Raw genomic sequence first — 24185 nt, 5'->3', positions numbered from 1 at the left:
ATCTGAAGTGTCGTCTGTTAGATGTGCATTGTGATAGAGATATAGCAGTGGAAATAGTACCTGTGGGTCTTAGTTGTTTTAGGGGAGGAGTTAGCAAAGGATCTGTCAAATGAAAAAAAAAAAGCACAATGTGAGGGTTATGAGTTAAGTTTTATTGGGGGGAAAATGAGGACTATAGCCCAGAAAACAGCCTCTCAGGTAGCTACGAGGAACTGCTCCAGAGAGGTAGGGGGGAGATGATTTTGGTGAAGGGGGGTACGTGCAGTCAAGCACACATTTTGGCAGAAGGTTGCTGCTAGTCACAGGGAGCAGATGTCTCCGTTAACGATTTTAGTGCTTTTCTAGATACAAGAAGATGCAAGAAATCGAGCTCGTAAAATCTCCTGAAAATATATATCTGAAGACCTGTTCTGCCAGTTTTTCCTAGAGCACAGAGTTCCTCATTCCTGATCTCCACCCTGAACTCCTTTCAGGGTGTGTTGAAGGTCAGAGACTGCAGTGGTTAGTGACTTCATTCTTGTACAAACAGGTGGCAAGCGACAGTTTTTAGTCGGCAGGTCCTAGGGAAAGGAGCTACAACCTTCTTTCGTAAAGGGCCAGATGGTAAATATTTTAGGCTCTGCTGCAGACCCTGTTACAACTACTCAACTCTGTCATTGTAACACAAAAGCAGCCACCTCCACTCAGTGAATAAATTAGCGCAGCTCTGCTCAAATAAAACTTCATTTATGGACACTCATGTTGGAATGTCATGTGATAATGTCACATATCATAAAATATTACTCTTTTGATTTTTTTGTCAACCATTTAAAAATCTAAACACCACTCTTAGCTCATAGGCCATAAAATTTTTTTTTTAATTTTTTTGAAGAACCAATCTGTGGGTAAGTTTTGGCCCATAGGCCATCTTTTGCTCACTCCTGTTCTAGGCAAAGCAGTGTTATCAAGGCTTTCTGGGCAGTGAAACAGCACACTCACCGTAAGGGCAGGAGAGAGTGTGAAGCTGTAGAAGAGCAATCTGAAAGTCTGATACTTATTTCAGACGATCCTGAATAATGACCTAGGAGTCTGCGCTTTGTCCCAGAGGAGCATTTTCAAATCAGTCCTTGTAGGCTCCCCGTTCTAAGCTCACGCTATACAGCTTCTATGCCCTGCCATCAAAGATGATGGCGCATAAGAACTATTTAACCACTGTCATCTAATTCACAGTTTTTAAGGTCTTTAGAAGTTGATTACCTCAATATAGGTGATTTGGTGATAGTGTACTGAATTTCAGAGATAGTTAGAATGAGAAATCACATGTCTATTTCCTTTTTTCATAAATGTAATTTTACTTATAAAAATGCCTATTACCAAGATCTTTTTAATGATAGAACTACTGCATTAAGGAAGACATCTTTATATTTCCTACAAGGGAGAAATAGATCTACTTCGTTTTCTTAAAAAAAAAATAGAGATTATTTTTCTGATTATATACTAAATACACTTATTACAGTAAATTTACAAAAACATTGTTCGTAATTCCACCTCCTCACCTAGAGACAGTCACTTAAAATTGTATGGTGCTTTCAAATATATTTATAAGTATATAAAATTTTTTTACAAAATTCGATTATGGCACATAGAGCTAAACATTATGCCTTTAACACATTTCATTTGCCTCCACAAGCCTATATAATTAAATATTATTTCAAAGCATGGCTTTAACAACCACATTTATGCCATCCTAACTTATTTTCTAACTTATTTTAATGCATCCTCTTTTTTGTTTCATGGATTCTCTCTCTCTCTCATGATCTGAAAGGATTCTATTTGCAGCTAGCATTAAGGTTTGTTTTTTAATATTGTCAATATGATAACAAAACCATGAAAAGAACTAAATATCCATCAGTAGGGAACCAATTAAATAAATTATGGTATATCTATTGTTGTATTTACTAGCATGAGAATGTCCATAAAGCATTATTTAGCAAAACAGTCACAAAACAAAATGTGGTGTAGAGTTTAATTCCATTTTTGTAAACACACACATACAAGTCAACAGACATAAATTTATTTATGAAACACCTACTATGTGCTACACACTGCTCCCATAGAGAGCAGGACAGCATCCAGGCCCTCGCGATGGAGCTTACAAGTGGTAAAGTGTTAGCAATGGTTTTTTCCCATCAGTTATAATGATCATATTTTACTTTCTTAATTAAAAAAGTAATAAAGCCATTATCCTTTTCAAATATTTGAACTTTGTTTTTTCCAATTATCAGCATCATGAATTAAAAATAGAGAAGATAGATGACAGATACCTTCCTATTAAAAAAAAAGAGAGAGATTGAGAGAGAGAAATTAAACCTGCTTTTACATTTCTCTCATGATTTCTTAGTTTCTGATGACCCAATCTGAGACTTTAGGTGATAATTTTTTAAAAAGAAAATTTTTACATTTGCATCTTCTTTTTAAGGTGAGTTTATTGACATTACCATTACCTATTTTTAGTATAAATTTATTTATTTTTGGCTGCGTTGGGTCTTCATTGCTTCGTGCGGGCTTTCTCTAGTTGCAGTGAATGGGGCCACTCTTTGTTGCGGTGCGCAGGCTTCTCACTGCAGTGGCCTCTCCCGCTGCCGAGCGTGGGCTTCAGTAGTTGTGGCACACAGACTCAGTAGTTGCAGCTCGTGGACTCTAGAGTGCAGGGTCAGTAGCTGTGGTGCACAGGCTTCATTGCTCCGCAGCATATGGGATCTTCCCAGACCAGGTCTCAAACCTGTGTCCCCTGCATTGGCAGGCAGATTCTTAACCAATGCCCCACCAGGGAAGCCCTACCATTACCTTTCTATCTTAACAACAGTATATGAACTTGACTCTCATGCAAACTGCTCACTTTTATACTGACATCCCTTCCCCCTTTTTCTTGAGTTTTTGAATTTTATTCATACTTCTCTATATACCTTCAAGGACTCTTTTAGGAAGGATTTGCAGGTGGTTTACTCTCTGAGAAATAAAATGATAGTTTTCCCTCTTAACCATTGTGGAATGTCGTCTTGTAAAAGAGATGCCTAAGGCCAGCCTAAAATTATTTGTCCCTTTGGGAGTAATCTATTATATTTATTTTTCAGATGCTCACAAATTTTCAATTATGTCTAAAATATAGATTTCTCTTTCATACTTTGATTCACATATGCATGCATGCATACATTCACCTACACACACACACATAGTTTATTTTATATTTATAGATCTCCTAGAAAACATTTAGTGTTTTGCTTGTCTTCTTTGACTTTCTTTCCTGACACTCAGTGACTTCCTCAGATCTAGGGGCTCAGCTCTGTGGGTTTCTTCTATTATTTCAGCTCTATCCCCTCTTATTTCTCCTACAATTCCTATTGTGTGGCCTCTGGGATTCAATTTGTTTCTTCTGTTTACCTTCCATTTTCTCTCTTGTCATTTTTAATATCATTATCTTTTTTTCTCTGAGATCTGGCTAAATTCCTTGAGTTTGCCTTCTACTTCACCTATTCAATTTTCCACAGTATCCTATTTGTGAGGCCCATCTTCCACTGAGGTTTTCAATTGGGTAGTCAGACTTTCCATCAACAATCAATTTCTCCTACACTTGGATTTTTTTCCCCTTTCTGAGTGCTCACTCTAGTATCATGATTGCAATCTTAAAAAAATTCTTATTGTTAACATGAATCAGAAATTTTCTAAAATTTTGTTGATATAGTAAATCCATTTCAGATTATTCCTGTTGATGTTTTCTGAGCTGCAGTCTCCTGTCCTACATTCAGCGATTTTTCTCTTGCTCATCCTTAGAAATAGAGACCTGCTTGCCCATATAATGGTTAATATAAGTAATGGCCTAGAGCAGCCAGCCTCCCTAACAAAATCCTTCACACTTTGAAGAAGGGAGAGGAGATTTTACCTTAATTTACGTGACCAAGGCCAACAGCCCTGTGGCCTTTGGCTGGGGGATGACCCTCCAGAGGCCACCAGCCTTCCACACTGGGGCAGGCCCTCTGAGCAGAAGCCTTGTTTGTACACTTGAAATAAACCTTTGTCTGCTTTGTCTCCTGCAGGATCGCCCGCATGATTCGTCAGGAAAGAGGCAACGCCCTGTTGGTTGGAGTGGGAGGCACAGGAAAGCAGTCTCTTACAAGACTTGCAGCTCACATATGCGGTTACAAATGTTTGCAGATTGAATTGAGCCGGGGGTATAATTATGACTGTTTTCATGAAGACCTGAGGAAGCTGTACAAACTGGCTGGTGTAGAAGACAGGAATATGGTTTTCCTCTTCACAGACACCCAGGTACGTATCTAAATAGCCAAAGAGCAAGAACAGGAAAAGGACAAGTGTTACAATCACGTGTGTGTGCTTCAAATTCTTTTTAGGATGTAGTTCAGGGTATCATTCCCTCTAATAACAGAGTTCTTGGGCCTTATGAAGACTTTTACGATACATTTTTACTTCTTTTACCAACAATTGCTTACCCTTTTAAATTCTAAGTAAGTAAATGTGATCAGAGGTTAAGAGGGCGAGAAAGGACTTAACTTTTCTTGGAGGGAAGGTGCATAGAAAACAGGTAATAAACTATTCCTGTAGAAATAAATATAAGAAAGTAATTCCCTAAGTGAAATCAACTAGGGAAACATGCTTTACTCAAGAAAAGGAAAAATAATGGATATGTTTTGGTTAAATTAAATTTAAAATCAAAATAAGATTACATCTATGTCTATAACAAATTTAACTGATCCTGAATTTACTCCATAATAGAGGATTGTCTACATTGATTACACTTTTAATAGTAGGGAAAATAAACGTTTATAGAAATCAGCCAAGGAATAAAAAAGTGATAAATCTGATGCATAAATACTTTAAACTTCATTTTAATTTTGAAAACACTAAAAAATGACTAAGTACGAATAAAGTGGGAAAAATGTTTTTAACATCTGTGACAACCAGTGATCTTATATCTGAGTATGTAAATATTTTTTACAAATGAGTAAAGACCCGCAGCTGAGTGTGTGGCCACTGTGGCCTAAGCCGAAGTCACATAACCTCCCCACACCGCATGCCCCCGTATTCGGTGCCCTGCCCCACTAGATCTGGCGTCCAGTGCCCCACCGTGCCCCCACCCACCGCTGAAAGTCTCCCTTACCGAAGTCAGCCCATAAAGTGTGGAAGAGGTGACTGCTTCTTCAAATAGGCAGACATCTACATAAGTCTACAGGGATCGTGAAGAATCAGGGAAACGTGACTCCACAGTAAACCTCCAATAACCGGCCCCAAGAAATGGAGATCCACAAATTGCCCCACAAAGAATTCAAAATAATTGTTCTAAAGATGCTCAGTGAGCTACAAGAGAACACAGAAACAATTTTGTGACATCAGGAAAATAATGCAAGAACAAAGTGACAGCAAGTGACATCACCAAGATGGTGACATAGGTCAGTCCCGACTGCTCCCCCTCACAAGAACACCTAACAATTATTCACGGATGAGACATGGAGAAAATCCTAGAACCTGGGGCGTTAGGCTGAAGCACACCCCTGCACCACAGAGACCAAGAAAGTCCACGTTAGAAGAGTAAGAGGAGCAATGACACACTGACCACGTTGAGCTCCTCCCAGGCCAGCACAGCACCACATCAAGAGGTCTCCTCTGAGCCTGGGGTCTCTCCAGTGGAAAAAGAGAGCCCAGGGTGGACATCCAGCTCCCGCAGTGTTCTGGGTAACATCTTGGGTGTCTCACATCACAGGGATGGTGGAGGAATCTGCAGTGCTTGACTTCTGGGAATCTGACTGATGGAGAAGGCGTGAGGATGTAACAACCAGCACTCAGATCATGACAAACCAAGTTCTTACCCACAGCGCCCAAGTAGTGGTCCAAGCCAGCAGCTTTGCTCATCTGCAGAGCCAGTCTGACCAGGGAACTCAGCGGGGTGCAGGTCTGCCTGATTCGAGGTCCTCAAATGAAGAGCCTTGCCAGCCCTGGAGCCTGGTCCGGTCCCCCCACCCACCCAGTCATACCCTGCTCACTGCTGAGTGTAGCTCCTGGCCCCGCCCAGCCAGAAGGCCTGGCCAGAACACCTGGAAAGCTGTGTGGCCCAGCAACACTCAAGAGGAGAGTATGGCAGACAGAGTAGATGGCCCACAGGGCAAAGCCAGTGGAGTGGCACTGTCCAGCCACGGAACTTGGGATGCAGATCAGCTTGCATCCAGACCACAAACAAAGAGCCTTTCCAGCCTTGGAGCCAGTTTCCTGCTCCTCCCAGGCAAGGCAACTAATTCATAGTCCCATCCACTGCTTAGTTCCCAGCCCCTCCGAGCAGAAAGCTTGACCAGAAACACCTAGGAAGATGTTTGGAACCAGCTCTCTTTCTCCACTTCAGCAAGGGAGCTAATTCATAACAGTGCCCAATGATGAGTGTACCTCCCTGCCATGCCCCACCCCACCAGACCACAAACAGCCTTTTTGGGCTTGGAGCCCATTCTCCCACTCTGCCAGGGCAGGGAAGCTAATTCATAGCCCCACCTACCGCTAAGTATAGTACCCACTCCCAACAGTCTAGGAAACCTGATAAGAGAACCCAGGCAATCACAGAGCTCATCCTATAGCCTTGCTCATTTAAAACCAAGTCAGAAGTCCTGTCCAACTGTTCTCAGCCAGTTGCATCACCCATGACCTCAGAGCTCAGGCATTATCCCTACCCTAAAATAGACATTGATAGCAAGTCCCACCTGCTCAAAGATATTACCAGTTGATATGTCCAGAAACCCAAACTGAGCTGACTGGTGAAGAACAATCTCTGCCAAAGTGAACCAGTAAAGTCTGGAAGAGAAGATCACTTACTCAAATGTGCAGATGACAATGTAAGGAATCAAGGATCATGAACAATCAGGTAAACATGATACCACCAAAGGAAACTAATAAAGCCCCAATAACTGACCCTAAAGAAGGGGAGATCTGTGAATTGTCAGACAAAGATTCAGAATAATCCTCTTAAAGAAGTTTAGTGAACTACAAAAACACACAGATGGGCAACTAAATGAAATTTGGAAAACAATGCATAAACAAATGAGAAGTTCAACAGAGAAATAGAAACAATTTTTTAAAAAACCAAACAGGGGCTTCCCTGGTGGCGCAGTAGTTGAGAATCTGCTTGCCAATGCAGGGGACACGGGTTTGAGCCCTGGTCTGGGAAGATCCCACATGCCACGGAGCGACTAGGCCTGTGAGCCACAACTACTGAGCCTGCACGTCTGGAGCCTGTGCTCCACAACAAGAGAGGCCGCGATAGTGAGAGGCCCATGCACGGTGATGAAGAGTGGCCCCCACTTGCCACAACTAGAGAAAGCCCTCACACAGAAACAAAGATCCAACACAGCCAAAAATAAATAAAATTAAAAAAATTTAAATAAAACCAAACAGAAATCTTAGAGCTGAAAAATACAATGACTGAACTGAGGAATTCAATAGAGAGCTTCAAAAGAGATTCAACTATGTGGAAGATAGAATCAGTGACCTAGAAAACAGGACATTTAAAATTATCCAGTCAGAAGCATAAAAAGAAAGAAAAAGAGTGAAGAAAACCTATGGGACTGATGGGACACAATCAAAACAAACAATATCCACATTGTGGGAATTTCAGAAGAAGAGAAAGAGAAATGGACAGAAAGTATATATTGTATACGGTATGAGAAAGTAGTCCAATTCTTTATGGATGTAGCTGTCTAGTTTTCCCAGCACCATTTATCGAAGAGACTGTCTTTTCCCCATTGTATATTCTTACCTCCTTCGTTGTAGATTAATTGCCCATATAAGTGTGTGTTTTATTTCTGGGTTCTCTATTCTGTTCCATTGATCTATGAGTCTGTTTTTGTTCCAATACCATACTGTTTGAATACTGTAGCTTTCTAGTATAGTTTGACCTCAGGGAGCATGATACCTCCAGCTTTGTTCCTCTTTCTCAAGATGAGTTTGGCTATTCAGGATCTTTTGTATTTTCATAGAAATTTTAGAAACACGCTCTGTTTGGTTCTTCTTTATATCTTCTCTTTGTTAGACTTCTTACTGTGTTCATCCAGTCTTCTCTCTAGTTCATGAGGATCTTTATGGTCATTACCTTGAACTCTTTATCAGGTAGATTACTATCTCCACTTTGCTTAGTTCTTCTTCTGAGGTTTTATCTTGTTCCTTCGTTTGGAACATATTCCTCTGTTGCCTCATTTTGCCTAATTCTCTGTTTATATTTCTATGCATTAAGTAGGTCACTCTCATTGATAGTTGCTCTGTAAATAGTTGTAATTTTGGTGTGCTGTGGGAGGAGGCAAGCTCAGGGTCATCCTACTTTAACATCTTGTCCACTCCCCCAGGGTCATCTTCTCTTAAAGATAAAATTAACTCAATGTGAATTTTAAATCATATATTTGCTTTGTAATATACAGGCAGTAAATGTAAAATGGTTGAATAAGGTATAATGGCCAGTCTGCTTTCTTCTACAGATTGTAGTCGAAGAGTTTCTAGAAGATATAAATAACATCCTGAACTCAGGTGAAGTGCCTAATTTATTTGAAAAGGATGAACTGGAGCAGGTTTTAGCAGCCACCAGACCAAGAGTGAAAGAAGTAGGAATTTCTGAGGGGAATAGAGATGAGGTAGGACATGTCAGAATGGTAAGAAGGTTTTGGAAAACAAAAAGTTGTCTTAGTCTTTTTCCAGTGGTCCACAAATCCCCTTAAGCAGTCCATGGATAGAATTTTTTCAATATAATTTGTTTCCTTTGTAATCCTATGTATTTTATTTCCTACATTTAAAGCATTGGTTCATCAGACTTCCAGAAACTGTTATGGAAAGCAGAAAACAGAAACCCTACTATCCCATGGAGATCATAGATCTGTCCAAACTGGAAAGCTTCTCTTATCCTTCTTAAACACAAATTTATTTCACACACCCCCAGTGCCCTGCCTAAGGAGTTCAGTACTTTTGACTGCCTTTCCTATCAGCAAGATTATGAAATGCATTCTCTCTCTCTCTCTCTCTCTCTCTCTCTCTCTCTCTCTCTCTCTCTCTCCTCTCTCTCTCTCTCTCTCTCACACACACACACACACACACACACACAACACAGCTGCTGTCCACATCCATTTCTCCAACACCGTGCTACACTCTGTAAGCTGCTATTTGTCTAGCCCAGGCCTTTCTCTTCTTTCTGCACCTTATCTAACTTTTTCGGCCAGTCTTTCTCATATCATCTCTTCTGTGTCCTCTCATGAGAGTTCCCTCCACTGCTAGGTCAGGACTTATAGGTACAGACAACCAATGTAAGCAGAAACGGCTTTATTCGAGGGACACAACCATTGGGAAGGCTAAAGAAAGGGATTCCAGGCTGAATTCCTTGGAATGATTATGAAATGACACTGTAGAAGTCAACAGTCAAGGACGCCACTGCCTCTGCCACAACCATTCTGCTGGTCCAGGAAACCTCTAACCAATCAGTGTGCTACTGCTTCAGCTGCCACCTCCAAAGCCATGTGTCCCCCACCATGTTGGGAGCAGCTGAAGTAAGGAGCCACATCCAGAGATAGTGACCCCAGGTCCATGCCATTTCTGCCAGGCTCTGCACCTGCAAAAACAGTTGCCCTGTACCCTGTCTCTTTCTCCCAATGGTCTCCTACCCCAAAGCAAAACCTTGTGTGAACACCTCTCTCCACTTTATTCAAGGGGTCTCCTTAAATCCACTGATGAAGAGGAACTACATCACATCCCAAACCCAAGTTGCAACAGACTCTGCAAAATGTCATTTAATCTTTCCAGTCTGCATGAGAAAAAGGGGTTGGAATGGGATGTTAAAACAATTCACACATCCACTATACTAACATTTTTTAAAATTTGATATTGGTAGAGTCAGATGCATTAGCCAACACTTATTTTCATGGTTGGTTCAGCCTTATTCTAAATTGAAAATGTCTTTCTTTTTGTCAGGTGTTTCAATACTTTATCAGCAGAGTCCGTCAGAAGCTGCACATTGTTCTCTGCATGAGCCCTGTTGGGGAGGCCTTTCGGTCCCGATGCCGGATGTTTCCATCCCTTGTGAACTGCTGCACCATTGATTGGTTTGTCCAGGTCGGTGACATCACAGGATATCTCTTTGAGAAGTAGGGCTTGCTTGATTTTATTGTTTTTAATGAAGTATAATTGATTTACAATGTTTCAGGTGTACAGCAAAGTGATTCAGTTACATATATATATTCAATGGTATATATATGTGTGTATATATATGTTTCAGATTATTTTCCATTGTAGGTTATTAAAAGATATTGAATACAGTTCCCAGTGCTATACAGTAGGAACTTGTTGCTTATCTATTTTATATATAGTACTGTGTATCTGTTACTCCCAAATTTCCAATTTATCCCTCCCCTCACCTTTCCCCTTTGATAACCATAAGTTTGTTTTCTATGTCTGTGAGTCTATTTCTGTTTTGTAAATAAGTTCATTTGTATCATTTTTTAGATTCCACATATAAGTTATATCATATGATATTTGTCTTTCTCTGTCTGACTTCACTTAGTATGCTAATCTCTAGATCCATCCACGTTGCTGCAAATGGCATTATTTCATTCTTTTTTATGGCTGAGTAATACTCCACTATATATATATATATTATATATATATATATATATATATATAATATATATATATATACACACATTACATCTTCTTTATGCATTCATCTGTTGATGGACATTTAGGTCTCTCTTCCATGTCTTGGCTATGGTAAATAGTGTTGCTATGAACATAGGGGTGCATGTGTCTTTTTGAATTAGAGTTTTTGTCTTTTCCGGGTATATATCTGAACTTGCTTGATTTTAAAGTGGTAACACATTGTTCAATAACTCCTCAAGGATACTTACATTAGCTTCAAAGCCCACTAGGAATTTACTCATGTGCAAGGGATGACAATGACAATCATTGAACAAAGGCAGAATAGAATTTATAAAGAAGAGAAGACTATTAAATTTACCAGTGTAGAGTTACCAGTGATCTTGACAAGAGTTCTTCTGGTGGAGTGATGGGGTAGAAGGTTCAAGAGAGAAGAAAGGAGGGGGATCAGAGACAACTCTTTCAAGGAGTTTTGCCACAAAGGAACACTAAGAGATGTGTAATAGCTAGAGGGGTATGTGAGGTAAAGAGAGAAGTTTTTTTTTTAAGTGGAGAACACAAACAACACACATGTGTGCTGATGGAAATGATTCAGAAAAGAGAATTATATTGATGGTGCAGCAGACAGAGTTAGGCATTGTTGGACCAGTGTCACTGAATAAGCAAGAAGGGATGCGGTGGAGTCACTAGTGAAGGGGCTGACGTGGGTAGGGAGTACGCACAGCTCACCCCATAGTGTAAGCCCACAGATGCAAGTAGAGGGGAAGACGTGGGGGTGAAAATTCACTGAAGCTCTGTTTGCATTGCTTCTATTTTTTTTTAGTGATGTGGAGAGCAAGGTCATGAGCTGAGAATGAAGAGGAAAGAGGAAGTGTTAGCAGTCTGAGGAAGTAACATAGGGTGTGAAATACTCAGGAGGATACAGGAGTGACGGATGAGACAATGTAGAAGCATTTCTGGGCTAAGAACCCGCTTGAGCTAGTTGCCATGTATTGACAGTGAGGCCAGTCAGCACAGCTGTGGGGGGTTTTCTCCAGCCGTGCTATCTGCACAGTTGCAGGTGTGGGGTAACAGAGAGTTGCACTTGACTGAGCAAAGAGACAAGAGAGGAGCAAAGGAGTTGAGGTGAACAGGACAGTGATTATAACCATGAATCTGACGATCAAACTGTATAATAAGCAGAGAGGACATGAGGTCCTCATAATGGATGTGATTTTATTCATGCAGTTATGCTGAAAACACCCACGTTTATTCAATCAATCAAATAGTTTTTGAACAACTTCTGTGTACCAGACACTGTGCTGGGGTCAGCAAATGCAGACCCAGGACCTCCCTCAAATGAGCACAGCCATTCAATTCATGAAACATCATGGACACGAGTAGGAGTTAACAAGGTGAAAGGGGGGACAAGGCAAAAAAGACTTTCAGAGAAATGCATTTTTCTTCATAGTTAAACTGTGTATTATGGAAATGAGCAACAGACTTTCCAAATCATATCTTTATTTACAGTGGCCCAGAGAAGCACTTCTTTCTGTGTCAAAGACATTTTTCTCAAACGTTGATGCTGTAAATGAAGAACTGAAAGAAAAGCTCTCCCTCATGTGTGTGAATGTCCACTTGAGTGTCTCCAGTATGGCAGAACGCTATTACACAGAGCTCCGGAGACGGTACTACACAACGCCCACCTCCTACTTGGAACTCATCAATCTCTACTTGTATATGCTGAGTGAAAAAAAGAAGCAGTTGGTTTCAGTAAGTTTAATATTATTAATTTAAAAAAAAAAAAAAACTTCTTTTTTTGCTTGGACTCAAAACTTTTGCCAGAATGAGTGGAAGATCTATGTTCCATCTTGCCTGCTGGACTTCTCTCCATCCCATACATGCCCTTGAAAACCTACGATATGACCAAAAAGTGTCTCATGCTGTCAGTCCAAAGGCCTTCCCCTTCCTTGATATTTAGATTTTGTCTTCTATCATTTACATAAGCATCCTTGACTCGGGAGCATGATATGGACATTGCAGCAGAATTAAAGTTAAGCAGAGAACTAGTCACCTCTGCAGTGTTTAGTAAGAAGGAGAACTTTTTGTTAAATAATAGAGATGGGGGTTTGGTGGTCTAACGTGTCAGTGGTTCCCATTAAGAGCAAGGACTTCGGTGTCAGGCAGACCAGGTAGCACCTCTGCTCTACCTCTTTCTTCCTGTACAACCGTGAGCATGTTTTGTAATTGTTCCAATCTTAGTAGAAAATAAGGTTTTAAAAAAATATGTATCTACCTCTTGGATTGTTGTAGAATTTAAATAAGACATGATTTGTGAATTGCTTGGACTATGACGTAACACATATGAGGTGCTCAGAAAATAGTGGCTACTGTCATCATCATCTTCAGGCTATTAACATGACCTGAAATTTTCAACATTTTAAACAGTGAAAATGGAAGCATTTACCATTTTGATATTTTAAATGTTTTTCAGAGGATTTTTACCTGATAAATGTATGCCTAGTAAAATAACGTGACGCATACTTTTGAAACATGCCAATTTGAACCATGTTTTCTGTCTCACCCTCAAAAAACAGTTATTCCGAGGTGCCTTCTTTACCAGATACCACTCCTTTGATCCTAGTCAAGAATTTCCTACCACCGGGGAGTAAGGTTCAGATCAGCAACTAGGGCTAAGTACCCAGGACACTATCTCCAGGGGGTCTCAGCCCTGCTGATGCACCCTGAGGAAACCAGCTCCCAGAGCTGTGACCTCCAGGAGTTTCTATTTGAACTTGTCCCTCATTCATTCAACATGCTGCCAAGCTACCACAGGGAATAAAAATAATACAGTGTGGGCCTTCAGTGACGTCCTACTCCTGTGGCCAGGGGGCATGGATCCAAACCCACTGTGGTGAATATCAGGGACATTTCCTAGAGTTCTGTTACCTGAAGCTTTCTGTACATTCACAGTGTTAAGTATTACAAACTGATTCGCCAATTCTGCAGATGTGAAATTCTAGTACATGAGTAAGAGATGTCAGTAAACTTATAATACTCATCATAATAGATATTTTATAATTTTATAATACTATAAAATTTTTTATAATACTATATATTATATATATAATATATATATTATTAAAAAATATAATTTTTTTATAATACTATAAAAATTTTATAATTTTATAAAGTAATTTTATAATACTCATCATAATAGATATAATACTCATCATAATAGATATTTTCCTTGTCATCTAGGCATGTGAACGGGTAAAGAATGGTCTCACCAAGCTATTAGAAACAAATGTACTCGTAGATAAAATGAAATTAGATCTTTCAGCTTTAGAACCTGTCCTTTTAACAAAATCACAAGATGTTGAAGCCCTGATGGACAAACTGGCAGTGGATCAAGAAAATGCTGATCAGGTATGCAGCGTCACCCGACAGTGGGTGAGAAGGCTTTGACCACCAACTGATCCCTTATATATAATGACAAATGATTGGATTTTTAAGTATGTTATTAAATTAATTAAGTGATAGATCAATTTAGCCATGCTTTTAAGCCTGGCTCTCTCCCTGAGAATGAGTGAACCCAATGAGTGGGACAGAGAAAGTTGTGAGAATAGTACCAGCTGGAAATATAAAGCAGTGAATCTTCTCTTAAGAAGGAACTGTTTGTTCTAATAACTTTGTCTCCATTATTATCAACATGGCATGAGATGGACAAAGGAGAGCATAAAATGCAGTAGAGCCAAACTTCTTTCATCATTGGTCTAATCCAAAGGGGCAAATGTGACTCACTATGATTGGCTTTGCTTTTAAACATTGAAATTCAAATACTGAGACCACTTAAACCGTCGTGTTTCAATGGTTAGGTCCGAAGCATTGTGCAAGAAGATGAAGCGATCGCAAAAGTGAAAGCCGAAGAAACCCAATCCATAGCTGATGATGCTCAACGAGATCTTGAAGAAGCTCTCCCTGCACTTGAAGCTGCTAACAAAGCACTGGATTCCTTAGATAAAGCAGATATATCTGAAATCAGAGTTTTCACAAAGCCCCCAGATATGGTCATGACTGTGATGGAAGCCATCTCTATTCTCTTGAATGCCAAGTGAGTACCTCACAATCACCCATTACCAAAATACCTGGTGGAATTTCTTTGCTATTTTTCTCCATTTTCATTTACATGTTTTCATTCTATTCTCCACCCTCTCATCAGTTCAGTCTGTCATTCAACAAATTGATTCCACAAGCATTTTCTTGAACATCTACTTTGCACTAGATGATGGAAAATATAAAGTTCTTCCATACAAGGCACTTACAGTCTAGTGGGGAAGAGAGGCATGAAAAATAATAATTTCAAGACATGTGAGAGTTGCATAGTATAAGGAGTGCCAAGAAAAGAGTGCCTAAGTCCCCCTGCGGAGGTGTGAGCAGGTTTTTTGGGAGATGATGCTCAGGTGGAGAGTGGACCATGGGGAGAGCTCAGGGACCTTTGATACTCATGGATTGGGTGGCGCTGGGCAGGAGGGCAGTGACTGAATCATGAACGGTCTTGTATGCTGTGCTAAGCAGTTCAGGTTTCACCTAGGAGATATGTAGTTTTCAAACTTTCTTTAGTAATATAAACTTTTCTTCAATAAAAATTGTGTTATAAGAAACCTTTCCAAGTAAAAGTGATCAAAGTGAAGGTAGAGGGCCCAGAGCCCTCCCCCGCCAGACCTCCCTACTAACCCTCTGGCCAGCACCTCGGTGGGACCTGGGGGCTCTTCAGAGCACAGATGGAGAGCCCTGGCCACAGGGGACTGAGAACCATTGAACATTGTTGACATAATCAGATTTTCACATGAGAAAGACCAACCTGGCCAAAGTTCACAAAGATTGAGTTTGACTGAGAGACAAAACCAGTTCGAAGGTGATTGTAGTGTCCTGGCAAGAGATTTTAAGGATCTAAACCAAGCAAAGGAGATAAAAATGTGAGTGCCTGGGCCATTTTTGAAATAAAACTATTATTCCTATAATGCCTTACATTTCTATGACTCTATGATTTTATAATTGTTTCTCTACCAAAACTGTGTTGTATGGAACATTAGTCATCCAACTACTTGTCCCCCCATGAATGGTGGTGCACATAACTACCAATTACTGGGATTATAGTATTGAGATTAAAACTACCCACTTTTTGGGATAACATTTTTAATTAATTTATTTTTATAGAGTTATAGTTGACGTACAGTATTATGTTAGTTTCGGGTGTGCTACATAGCGATTTGACATTTGCACACATTGTGAAACAATCACCACAATAAGTCTAGAAGCCATGTGTGGGATAATATCTTTTTTTTTTTTAACTGGACCGGTACTTTAATAGTATTTTTAAAAATTATTATAAGTAACACATAATTGGACAACATTAAAAACACATCTTTGTAGCTTCTTTACATTAACTTCAATTTTCTGTCTTGCTTGGAACTAATAATAGTAATAGTAGCAGTAAAACAAACCTCATTTGGGGGGGGGTAACTAATATAAATGTCATTCTACAAATTTTGAAAGTCAGTTAGATGCAAACAAAATAAATTTTTATAACTGTAGCTCAACCAGTAAATAAGAGCATTTGCAGAAACATCATTGTAAGTATTTTTTAAAAATCTAACTATACACACTATGAAAGTAAAATTGCATAAATATATGCCTAGAAAACAAAAGTAGTAGCTCATGGTGCTCTTAAAGACTAGTAAAATGCTTTCAGTAAATTGTGTTATATTTGCTTTATAATAGGAAAACTCAGAGCAAGTTAAACGTTACATGACTAATAACATAAACAATTGACATAATTCTGTCTGAATTCCAACTAATCATGCTTAAGTGACATATTATCTGATTTCTTTTTTTTTTTTTTTTTAATTTTTGGCCACATTGGGTCTTCGTTGCTGCACACAGTCTTTTCTCTAGTTGCGGCAAGCCCCTGCACTGGCTTCTCACTGCAGTGGCTTCTCTTGTTGCAGAACACTGGTTCTAAGCACACGGGCATCAGTAGCTGTGGTCCGCAGGCTCAGTAGTTGTGGCTCACAGGCTCTAGAGCACAGCAGCGTCAGTAATTGTGGCGCACAGGCTTAGTTGCTCTACGGCATGTGGGATCTTCCCGAACCAGGGCTGGAACCCATGTCCCCTGCATTGGCAGGCAGATTCTTAACCACCGCGCCACCAGAGAAGTCCTGATTTTTTTTTAATCTGTGGGATAATATCTTAATGTCCTCAAAGGAATACACTTCTTTTGGTCTTACATTCCCTCATTACAATGCTATTAACTTATCATGTGTACTTTTCAGGCCTGATTGGCCAACAGCAAAGCAACTTCTTGGTGACTCTAACTTCCTGAGAAGACTTTTAGAATATGATAAGGAAAACGTTAAGCCTCAAATCCTGGCAAAGCTTCAAAAGTATATTAATAATCCTGATTTCGTGCCTGAAAAAGTAGAGAAAGTATCCAAAGCATGTAAATCCATGTGCATGTGGGTAAGAGCGATGGATTTGTACTCTCGCGTAGTCAAAGAAGTCGAGCCAAAGAGACAGAAACTCCGCACTGCACAGGTACATCGTCTGTGTTGTGATATTTTATAGAATCAAAGGCCATGATCATCAATCATTCGAGTTCCCTTTGTGGTGCTGCTGAGACCCTACACAATATAGATAGTAATCATGCTCTTGAAAATTAGTTTTTGTTTTAAAAAATAGCTAGCAAAGATTGTTTTTTTCAGAAATGACCTCTGAAATGGGCCCTCTTCCAGTATAAAAGGAAAATAAGTCCTTATTATATTCATATCGTCAGGCCTATGGTAATTTTTTACTTTATTTTAGCTGTAGCATCTGATACTCTATGTTTCTATTTGCTAAATACTCCCACACTTGATGAGGTTCTAAAAACCAGCTTAACCCACAATTGGATGTGAGGCCCCAAGCAGAATAAAGAATGATCATTTAGTGGAGCAGGTTACCAAAAGAACCACGGCTATAGCGCAGGGGTTGGCAAACTTTTTCTGTAAAAATCCAGACAGTAAATATTTTCAGCTTTGCCGGCTTTACGGTCTCTGTTGCGATTACCCAACTCTGCCGTTGCAGCACCAAAACAGCCATCAACGATTCAGACATGAGTTAAGTGTGGCTGTGTTCCAATATAGCTTTATTTATGGTCATTGGAATCCACATTTCATACAATTATCATGTGTTATGAAATATTATTCTTCTTTTGATTTTTTTTCCCCAACCATTTAAAACTGTAAAACCATTCTCAGCTCACAAGCCACACAAAAACAGGCAGTGGGCTAGATTTGGCCTGCAGGTCATAGTTGCAGACCCCTGCTCTAGAGAACTAGTTAGGAAAGATAGTTTTCACTATTGCATGAGTATTTCATTTGTTTTATCATTTAAAGTTAATAGTCCATTTTAGTAACTAATTCATCCTCAAATGCTTGGTACATCTGTTTCTCTAATCCTTCTATGATTTATTTTGTTGGACTTTGTTTTTGTTTTGTTTTGTTTTGGTTCTGCTCTTATATTTTATTCTCTCATATTTGTTTTAACTTTGTATATCATATCACAATCTTTTAGGACAAACTCTTTTAAGAGAAAGAGAACATATATCCTATTTTTAAAAAATAACCTATATAAATGGGAATTGACCTTCTTTGGGGGCCTGTTCTTATTTACTTGATTTTATTAGGCTGAACTTGATATTACTATGGCTACTCTGAGAGAAAAGCAAGCATTACTAAAAAAAGTGGAAGATCAAATACAGGCCTTACAACATGAATATGACAAAAGCGTGAATGAGAAAGAAAGTCTGGGTAAGTAACTCATAAAATTTATGCTGGTCAGGAAATGCCTGATTTTCAAAAGGAAGAAGAGTTTTCTGGCAGTCAGGTCTCAGCTTCCATCCAGTATGTAGGGCATATTTGCACTAAATGGATGGCCTTAACCTTCCAGTATAACATTAGTATATTGTATATATTCAACTCTTATATCTGAATAAGGCTTTGGGGCGGGGGGGGGGAATGTTACATTATAACACAGAGCAGCACATGAATTTGATCCAGAAAATAAATACCACAGGGGCAGGAAGAGAGCGCTATCTTCAGCCAGAGTAAAGGAGTATCAAAAAGGAACTCTCAGCATGGAAGAGCCAAACTTGGACTTGGCTCTGAAATGGGTACTAGTGCTGAATTGGTGTGAGGTTTCCCAGAGATGTATTGACATCATTAGCTAAGTAATGCTCATTCCGCTATAAGCAGAAGCAGGTGAATAAACTTCTTATACTGTAGGCAAATATTGAATAACATAACCCGGTTTTCTTTAAATTTTCTAGCACGGACGATGGCCCTGACCAAAGCACGTCTGGTACGTGCTGGAAAGCTGACAGCTGCATTAGGAGACGAGCAAATCCGATGGGAAGAAAGCATCCAGAAATTCAATGAGGAGATATCGAATATCATTGGGAATGTGTTCATAGCAGCAGCTTGTGTGGCCTATTATGGTGCCTTCACAGCCCAGTATAGGCAATCGGTGGGTAAACGTGCTTTCTGTGAGGAGGGGTGAGAAGCAGCTGAAACTGAGGGAGGCGGGGGGTGTGTGTGTCATTTTTCCAAGTTTAGAGGGAAGTTCTCCATGAACCTTAGTTATTCATTCCACTGCCCCCAAGTCAGTGATGGTTACCCCTAGGCATTCCTTAACACAATCCCCCTTTTCCTCTCCCGCCTTAGAAAGTTAGTCATCGCTTGCTTACACAGGAACCTGGGGGAAGAAAAAGAGACAGGGTGTCTTCCCCACTTAGGATCTAACCAGCATGAAGTGTTCTGAATTGGTGAGGCTGCTACAAAGGACTCAACGATGGGAAAGAGCAGGAAACTGTGGAGATATTTGCAAACCGCTTTTATGAAATGCCTTCCTAAAAATGTTTTGCCCTGTCCTTGAGTTATAAAACCTAGTTGGTATAGGACTCATATAGATTCTATAGGAGCTCAGGGATCATCTGATGCCAAGCGGGCAGTGGGGCCAGGGGTGCTCTTGGGGGACAGACAGTTCCCTAGTGTGCATGACTGTGCCACTCGTTGAAGGAGGTGACATGCTAACACCCCTCTGCCCCATCTACTAATTGCCAGTAGCACCCACGCTCATTGTGATAACTCCCAACTTCTCCACGTGCTCCCAGACTCTCCCACCTACACCCGTGGGTGAAGACTACTGTGACAACCCCTTTCATTTCTACACGAGAAAACTGAGGTCTAGACAGGGTGTGTGACATGCCCAAAGCCACAGCTGGTTAACGGTGTAGTTCTAGCCCCCAGATCTCCTATTAGTCCACTTCTTGTGTCCTGTGCTCTGATGCCAGGATGCCTGTGGAGTCTGGTAGTGATCTCGGGTGGCCTCAGCCTGCAGCGGCTTGAATCAGGGTTTCCGTTCCCGGCCAGCAATTGAGGTCGGGTCGCAGTGGTGAGAGCACTGAATCCTTGCCCCTAGACCAGTGGCCAGTGACAAGGCCCTGGCCCTATGGCTTTGCAGAAAAAGAATTCCCACAAAGACAGAAAGTAGTGAAACAAGTAAAGTATTTATTAGGAGGAAAAAAGAGTACAGTACATGTGGATAGACACACGGGCAGGCTCAGAGAGAGTCACACCCTCATAGCAGTTTGAATCACTTTTATGGGGCATTTCTTCCGGGTTTCCTTTGGCCAATCATTTTGATTTGCCTGGTTCAAAGTATGTATTTGGTATATCTCAGTATTTCCCATGTGTGTGTCTGCATCTCTTAGCCAAGATGAATTCTACCGAAGAGGCCTATGGGTAAGTGAGCATTAGTTGACCTCACTCCCCTTTTGACCTCCAAGGAGCCTTTCTGCGCATGTGTAGTCGGGGAGGTCTGACTTCGAGAATGAGGAATATGTATCTTCTATCTAGGCAGGGCCCAGCCTCCTCTCTCAATTGTCCTGTCATTCCCATCTGGGAGTATCAGTCCACAGGAACGAACTCAAACCATTTGCCCCCGGACCCATCTATCTCCTGCCTAAGTAGGACTTGTTGTGTGTATCTTCATTTACTGAGTATTCCTGACTCTATACAAGTAAGCTTTTCTCCTTCTACAGCTTATAGAGTGTTGGATCCAGGACTGTCAGTCTCTAGAGATCCCAATCAATCCTACCTTCAGTCTCATTAACACTCTTGGCGATCCCTACGAAATACAGCAATGGAACACAGATGGGCTGCCCCGTGACCTGATATCAACTGAAAATGGCATTCTGGTCACTCAAGGGAGACGGTGGCCTTTGATGATTGATCCCCAAGATCAGGTGTGTAACCAGTGCTTCAGAAAAAGAGCACCCTATTAACTCTGCTTAATATTGCACTATTACAAATTCTAAAAGTGGACTTTAATGTACTTGTAAGAATCTTGGAGATTTAGACCTAGAAGGGAGTTGAGATATCTTCTAGTCCACGTCCCTCTTTTTGTGGAGGCGGAAGGTAAAAAGGGAAGAGTCCAAATGCTCTAAACACTTAATTTTTAATTTTTTTTATTGAACTGTAGTTGATTTACAATGTTGTGTTAATTTCTGCTGTACAGCAAAGTGATTCAGTTATCCATATATATATGTATGTGTGTGTGTGTATATATATATATATACACATATATATATATACATTCTTTTTCATATTCTTTCCCATTATGGTTTATCACAGGATATTGAATATAGCTCCCTGTGCTATACAGTAGGACCTCGTTGTTTATCCATTCTATATAAAATAGTTTGTATCTGCTAATCCCAAACTCCCAATCCTTCCTTCCCCCACCTCTCCTCCCCCTTGGCAACCACAAGTCTGTTTCTGTTTCGTAGATAAGTTCATCTGTGTCATATTTTATATTCCACATATAAGTGATATCGTATAGTATTTGTCTTTCTCTTTCTGACTTACTTCACTTAGTATGATAATCTCTAGGTCCATACATGTTGCTTCAAATGGCATTATTTTGTTCTTTTTTGTGGCTGAGTAATATTCCATCATATATATGTACCACGTCTTCTTTATCCATTCATCTGTTGATGGACATTTAGGTTGTTTCCATGCCTTGGCTATTGTGAGAAGTGCTGCCATGAACATAGGGGTCTGCACACTTGATATTGATTGGGTTTGTTTAGGGGGTTGACCATTTGTTTTCTGTGGGAGCAGAAATTCATTCCTGTCCTTGTTCTTTGTTCCTAAGAGGTCTAAGGAGTGAGAATGAAGTCAGGGTGTGATGAATTTTAGGGCAAGCGTGCCTGGAATTTACAGAATCCCATTATCTGAACTTAAGTCCATGGATCAATTGTTCTAAATGGGGTTTAGAAAAAGGAATCCATTTGAAAGCAAGGGAGACAAGCTTGAACACCTTAAGTGTGAGTTTTTTTCCTAGATGGGTCTTTTCTTCATTTGCCCCAAATTTGAACAAAAGCAAGAATCCCAAACATTAGATTTAAAAGGTATTTTTATTTGCAGGGGGAGTGGTATATTTTTATCTTTTTCTTATCTTTCAAACCTGTTTCTAGATTGAACAAAATTTCTAAACTTTAAAAACTTCCACTGTTTTACAAACTCAAAAGTAAACGTCCTGCTTTGTGCTTTCTTTTACAGGCAAACCGTTGGATACGAAACAAAGAAAGCAAAAATGGTTTAAAGATCATTAAACTCACGGATAGTAATTTCTTACGCACACTTGAAAGTTCGATCCGACTTGGTTTACCCATCTTACTGGAAGAGGTTTGCTTTTTAATTTTCTTTTCTTCGTTAGTTTCCAACCTTCAGATCACATCTGGAATCCTATACAGGCCGTGTCTGCCTCACACTAAAGACCCCAGTCAGCGCACTTTTCTAGCTGGTAAAGCCAATTGCTTTTCTCCTTAAACAATACACTCTCGAATGGGGAGCAGTCTGTGATTGATTGAATATTTGGAAGATATTCCTTTGGTGTTAAGTGGGATAGGTTCTGTTTTCTGACACTGCTGATTCTCAGGCCTCCTGTGGATCTTGATCATTAGCGGCCCCGAAAACTCAAAGCAGCAGTGTCATCAGGGAGTGTCTCCTCGCACCAGTGATGTGAAGCCAGTAAAACACCCCAATGGGCATAAACATTATTCTCCACTTAGACATAAGGTCAGAATTAGATTAAGTGGTATGATATAAACTTTTATTTTAAAAGAATTGATGTTTGTTGAGTCTACATGCTTTATTTCCTCAGAATCACTCCAAGAGTGGATGTTTTTGAAACTGTTCATTCATTCAACACACATTGTTTGAGAATCAATGGCAAACAATACAGATGCAGTTCTTGCCCTTAGTAGTTTATGATCTAGTTGGGGACAGAGATAATAACCAGAGAAAAGAGAGAGGAAATGAGACAGAAAGGGAGGACGAGAACTTGCAGTAGGGGCTTTGAAGGGACAAGCCCAGTGCTGACATAGCCAATAAGGGGGTGGGGGGAGCTAAAGTAGTTGCATGGCTACAGGTGGTAACATTTAAGCTGTGACCTACATGATGAGCTTGCCATAGGTGGAGCTCAGAGAGATGGGCTTTCCAGGCAAAGGGGACAGCATTTACAATGGCCATGGGCACAAAAGAGACTGGGTAATAATTATGGTTTATTTCCCTAATTTCCCATTCTATTTTATGAGAAGAATGAGTAAGTGAACACTGTGAGCTGAGCCTCAGTGTAACCATGTCTAGAAGGATCTCTGCTGCAACAGAATGGTGAGAAGCCCAGAAAAGACTGGACCTGGAGCAGCTTAGCTGCAGCCCTGGCGTGGTGCCTGGAATAATCAGTAATATTAGCAACAGCTACCACTCACTGAGTGCTCGCTGCATGCCAGACTCTGTTGTTGGTATTTAATGTGTATTAACTCTTTAATTCACACTGCAACCTTACAAGGTGGTTACTACTATTATCCCATTTTACTGATGAGGAAACTGAGGCACAGAAAGGTTAAGTATACCATCTGAGCAGCCTTGACCATCTAGAAAATCCACAGCAAGTTACCATGCTCCCAGCTCAAGCTACAAAGAGCACAGGAAGCTTCCATGTGTGGCTTGTGGCCTTGACCAAAATGGGCAAAGTTCTGTAATGGGTCCCAGGCCCCCATTCAAACCCTGAAGTTACAGGAGGGAATGAGGTCTCCAAAAATCCTTGGCCCAGTTATGTTGGCCCCAAACTGGTTTCTTTTTTTTTTTTTTAATATGTACCATTTATTTATTTATTTGGCTGCATCGTGTCTTAATCGCAGCACGCAGGATCTTCGTTGTGGTGCTCAGGCTTCTCTCTAGTTGTGGTGCACGGGCTCTAGAGCACGCAGGCTTAGTTGCCCCACAGCATGTGGGATCTTAGTTCCCTGACCAGGGATCGAGCCCGCGTCCCCTGCATTGGAAGGGGGATTCTTAACCACTGCGCCACCAGGGAAGTCCCCTAACTGGATTCTTAAACCCCAGTTTACTTCGTGACACAGGCGGTCCTGAGGGAATTTCTTT

The 24185-nt window shown here is 40.4% G+C and overlaps 1 protein-coding gene across 1 annotated transcript in view; it reads left to right on the top strand.

Moving 5' to 3' along the window:
• DNAH6 (dynein axonemal heavy chain 6) overlaps window positions 1-24185 on the top strand; it is a 304153-nt gene that overhangs the window by 178471 nt on the left and 101497 nt on the right. The window contains exons 45-55 of the mRNA XM_057558258.1: window positions 4074-4305; window positions 8502-8654; window positions 9979-10119; window positions 12169-12411; window positions 13900-14067; window positions 14517-14752; window positions 16974-17235; window positions 18365-18488; window positions 19007-19203; window positions 20780-20983; window positions 22302-22427. Coding sequence (XP_057414241.1) covers window positions 4074-4305; window positions 8502-8654; window positions 9979-10119; window positions 12169-12411; window positions 13900-14067; window positions 14517-14752; window positions 16974-17235; window positions 18365-18488; window positions 19007-19203; window positions 20780-20983; window positions 22302-22427 — 2086 coding nt within the window. The remainder of the gene's footprint in view (window positions 1-4073; window positions 4306-8501; window positions 8655-9978; window positions 10120-12168; window positions 12412-13899; window positions 14068-14516; window positions 14753-16973; window positions 17236-18364; window positions 18489-19006; window positions 19204-20779; window positions 20984-22301; window positions 22428-24185) is intronic.

This window comes from Balaenoptera acutorostrata, chromosome 12 (assembly GCF_949987535.1).
Source record: "Balaenoptera acutorostrata chromosome 12, mBalAcu1.1, whole genome shotgun sequence".
Lineage (NCBI taxonomy): Eukaryota > Metazoa > Chordata > Mammalia > Artiodactyla > Balaenopteridae > Balaenoptera > Balaenoptera acutorostrata.
The sequence above is the reverse complement of the archived record's forward strand: the minus strand, read 5'-3'. Positions and strand labels throughout refer to the sequence as shown.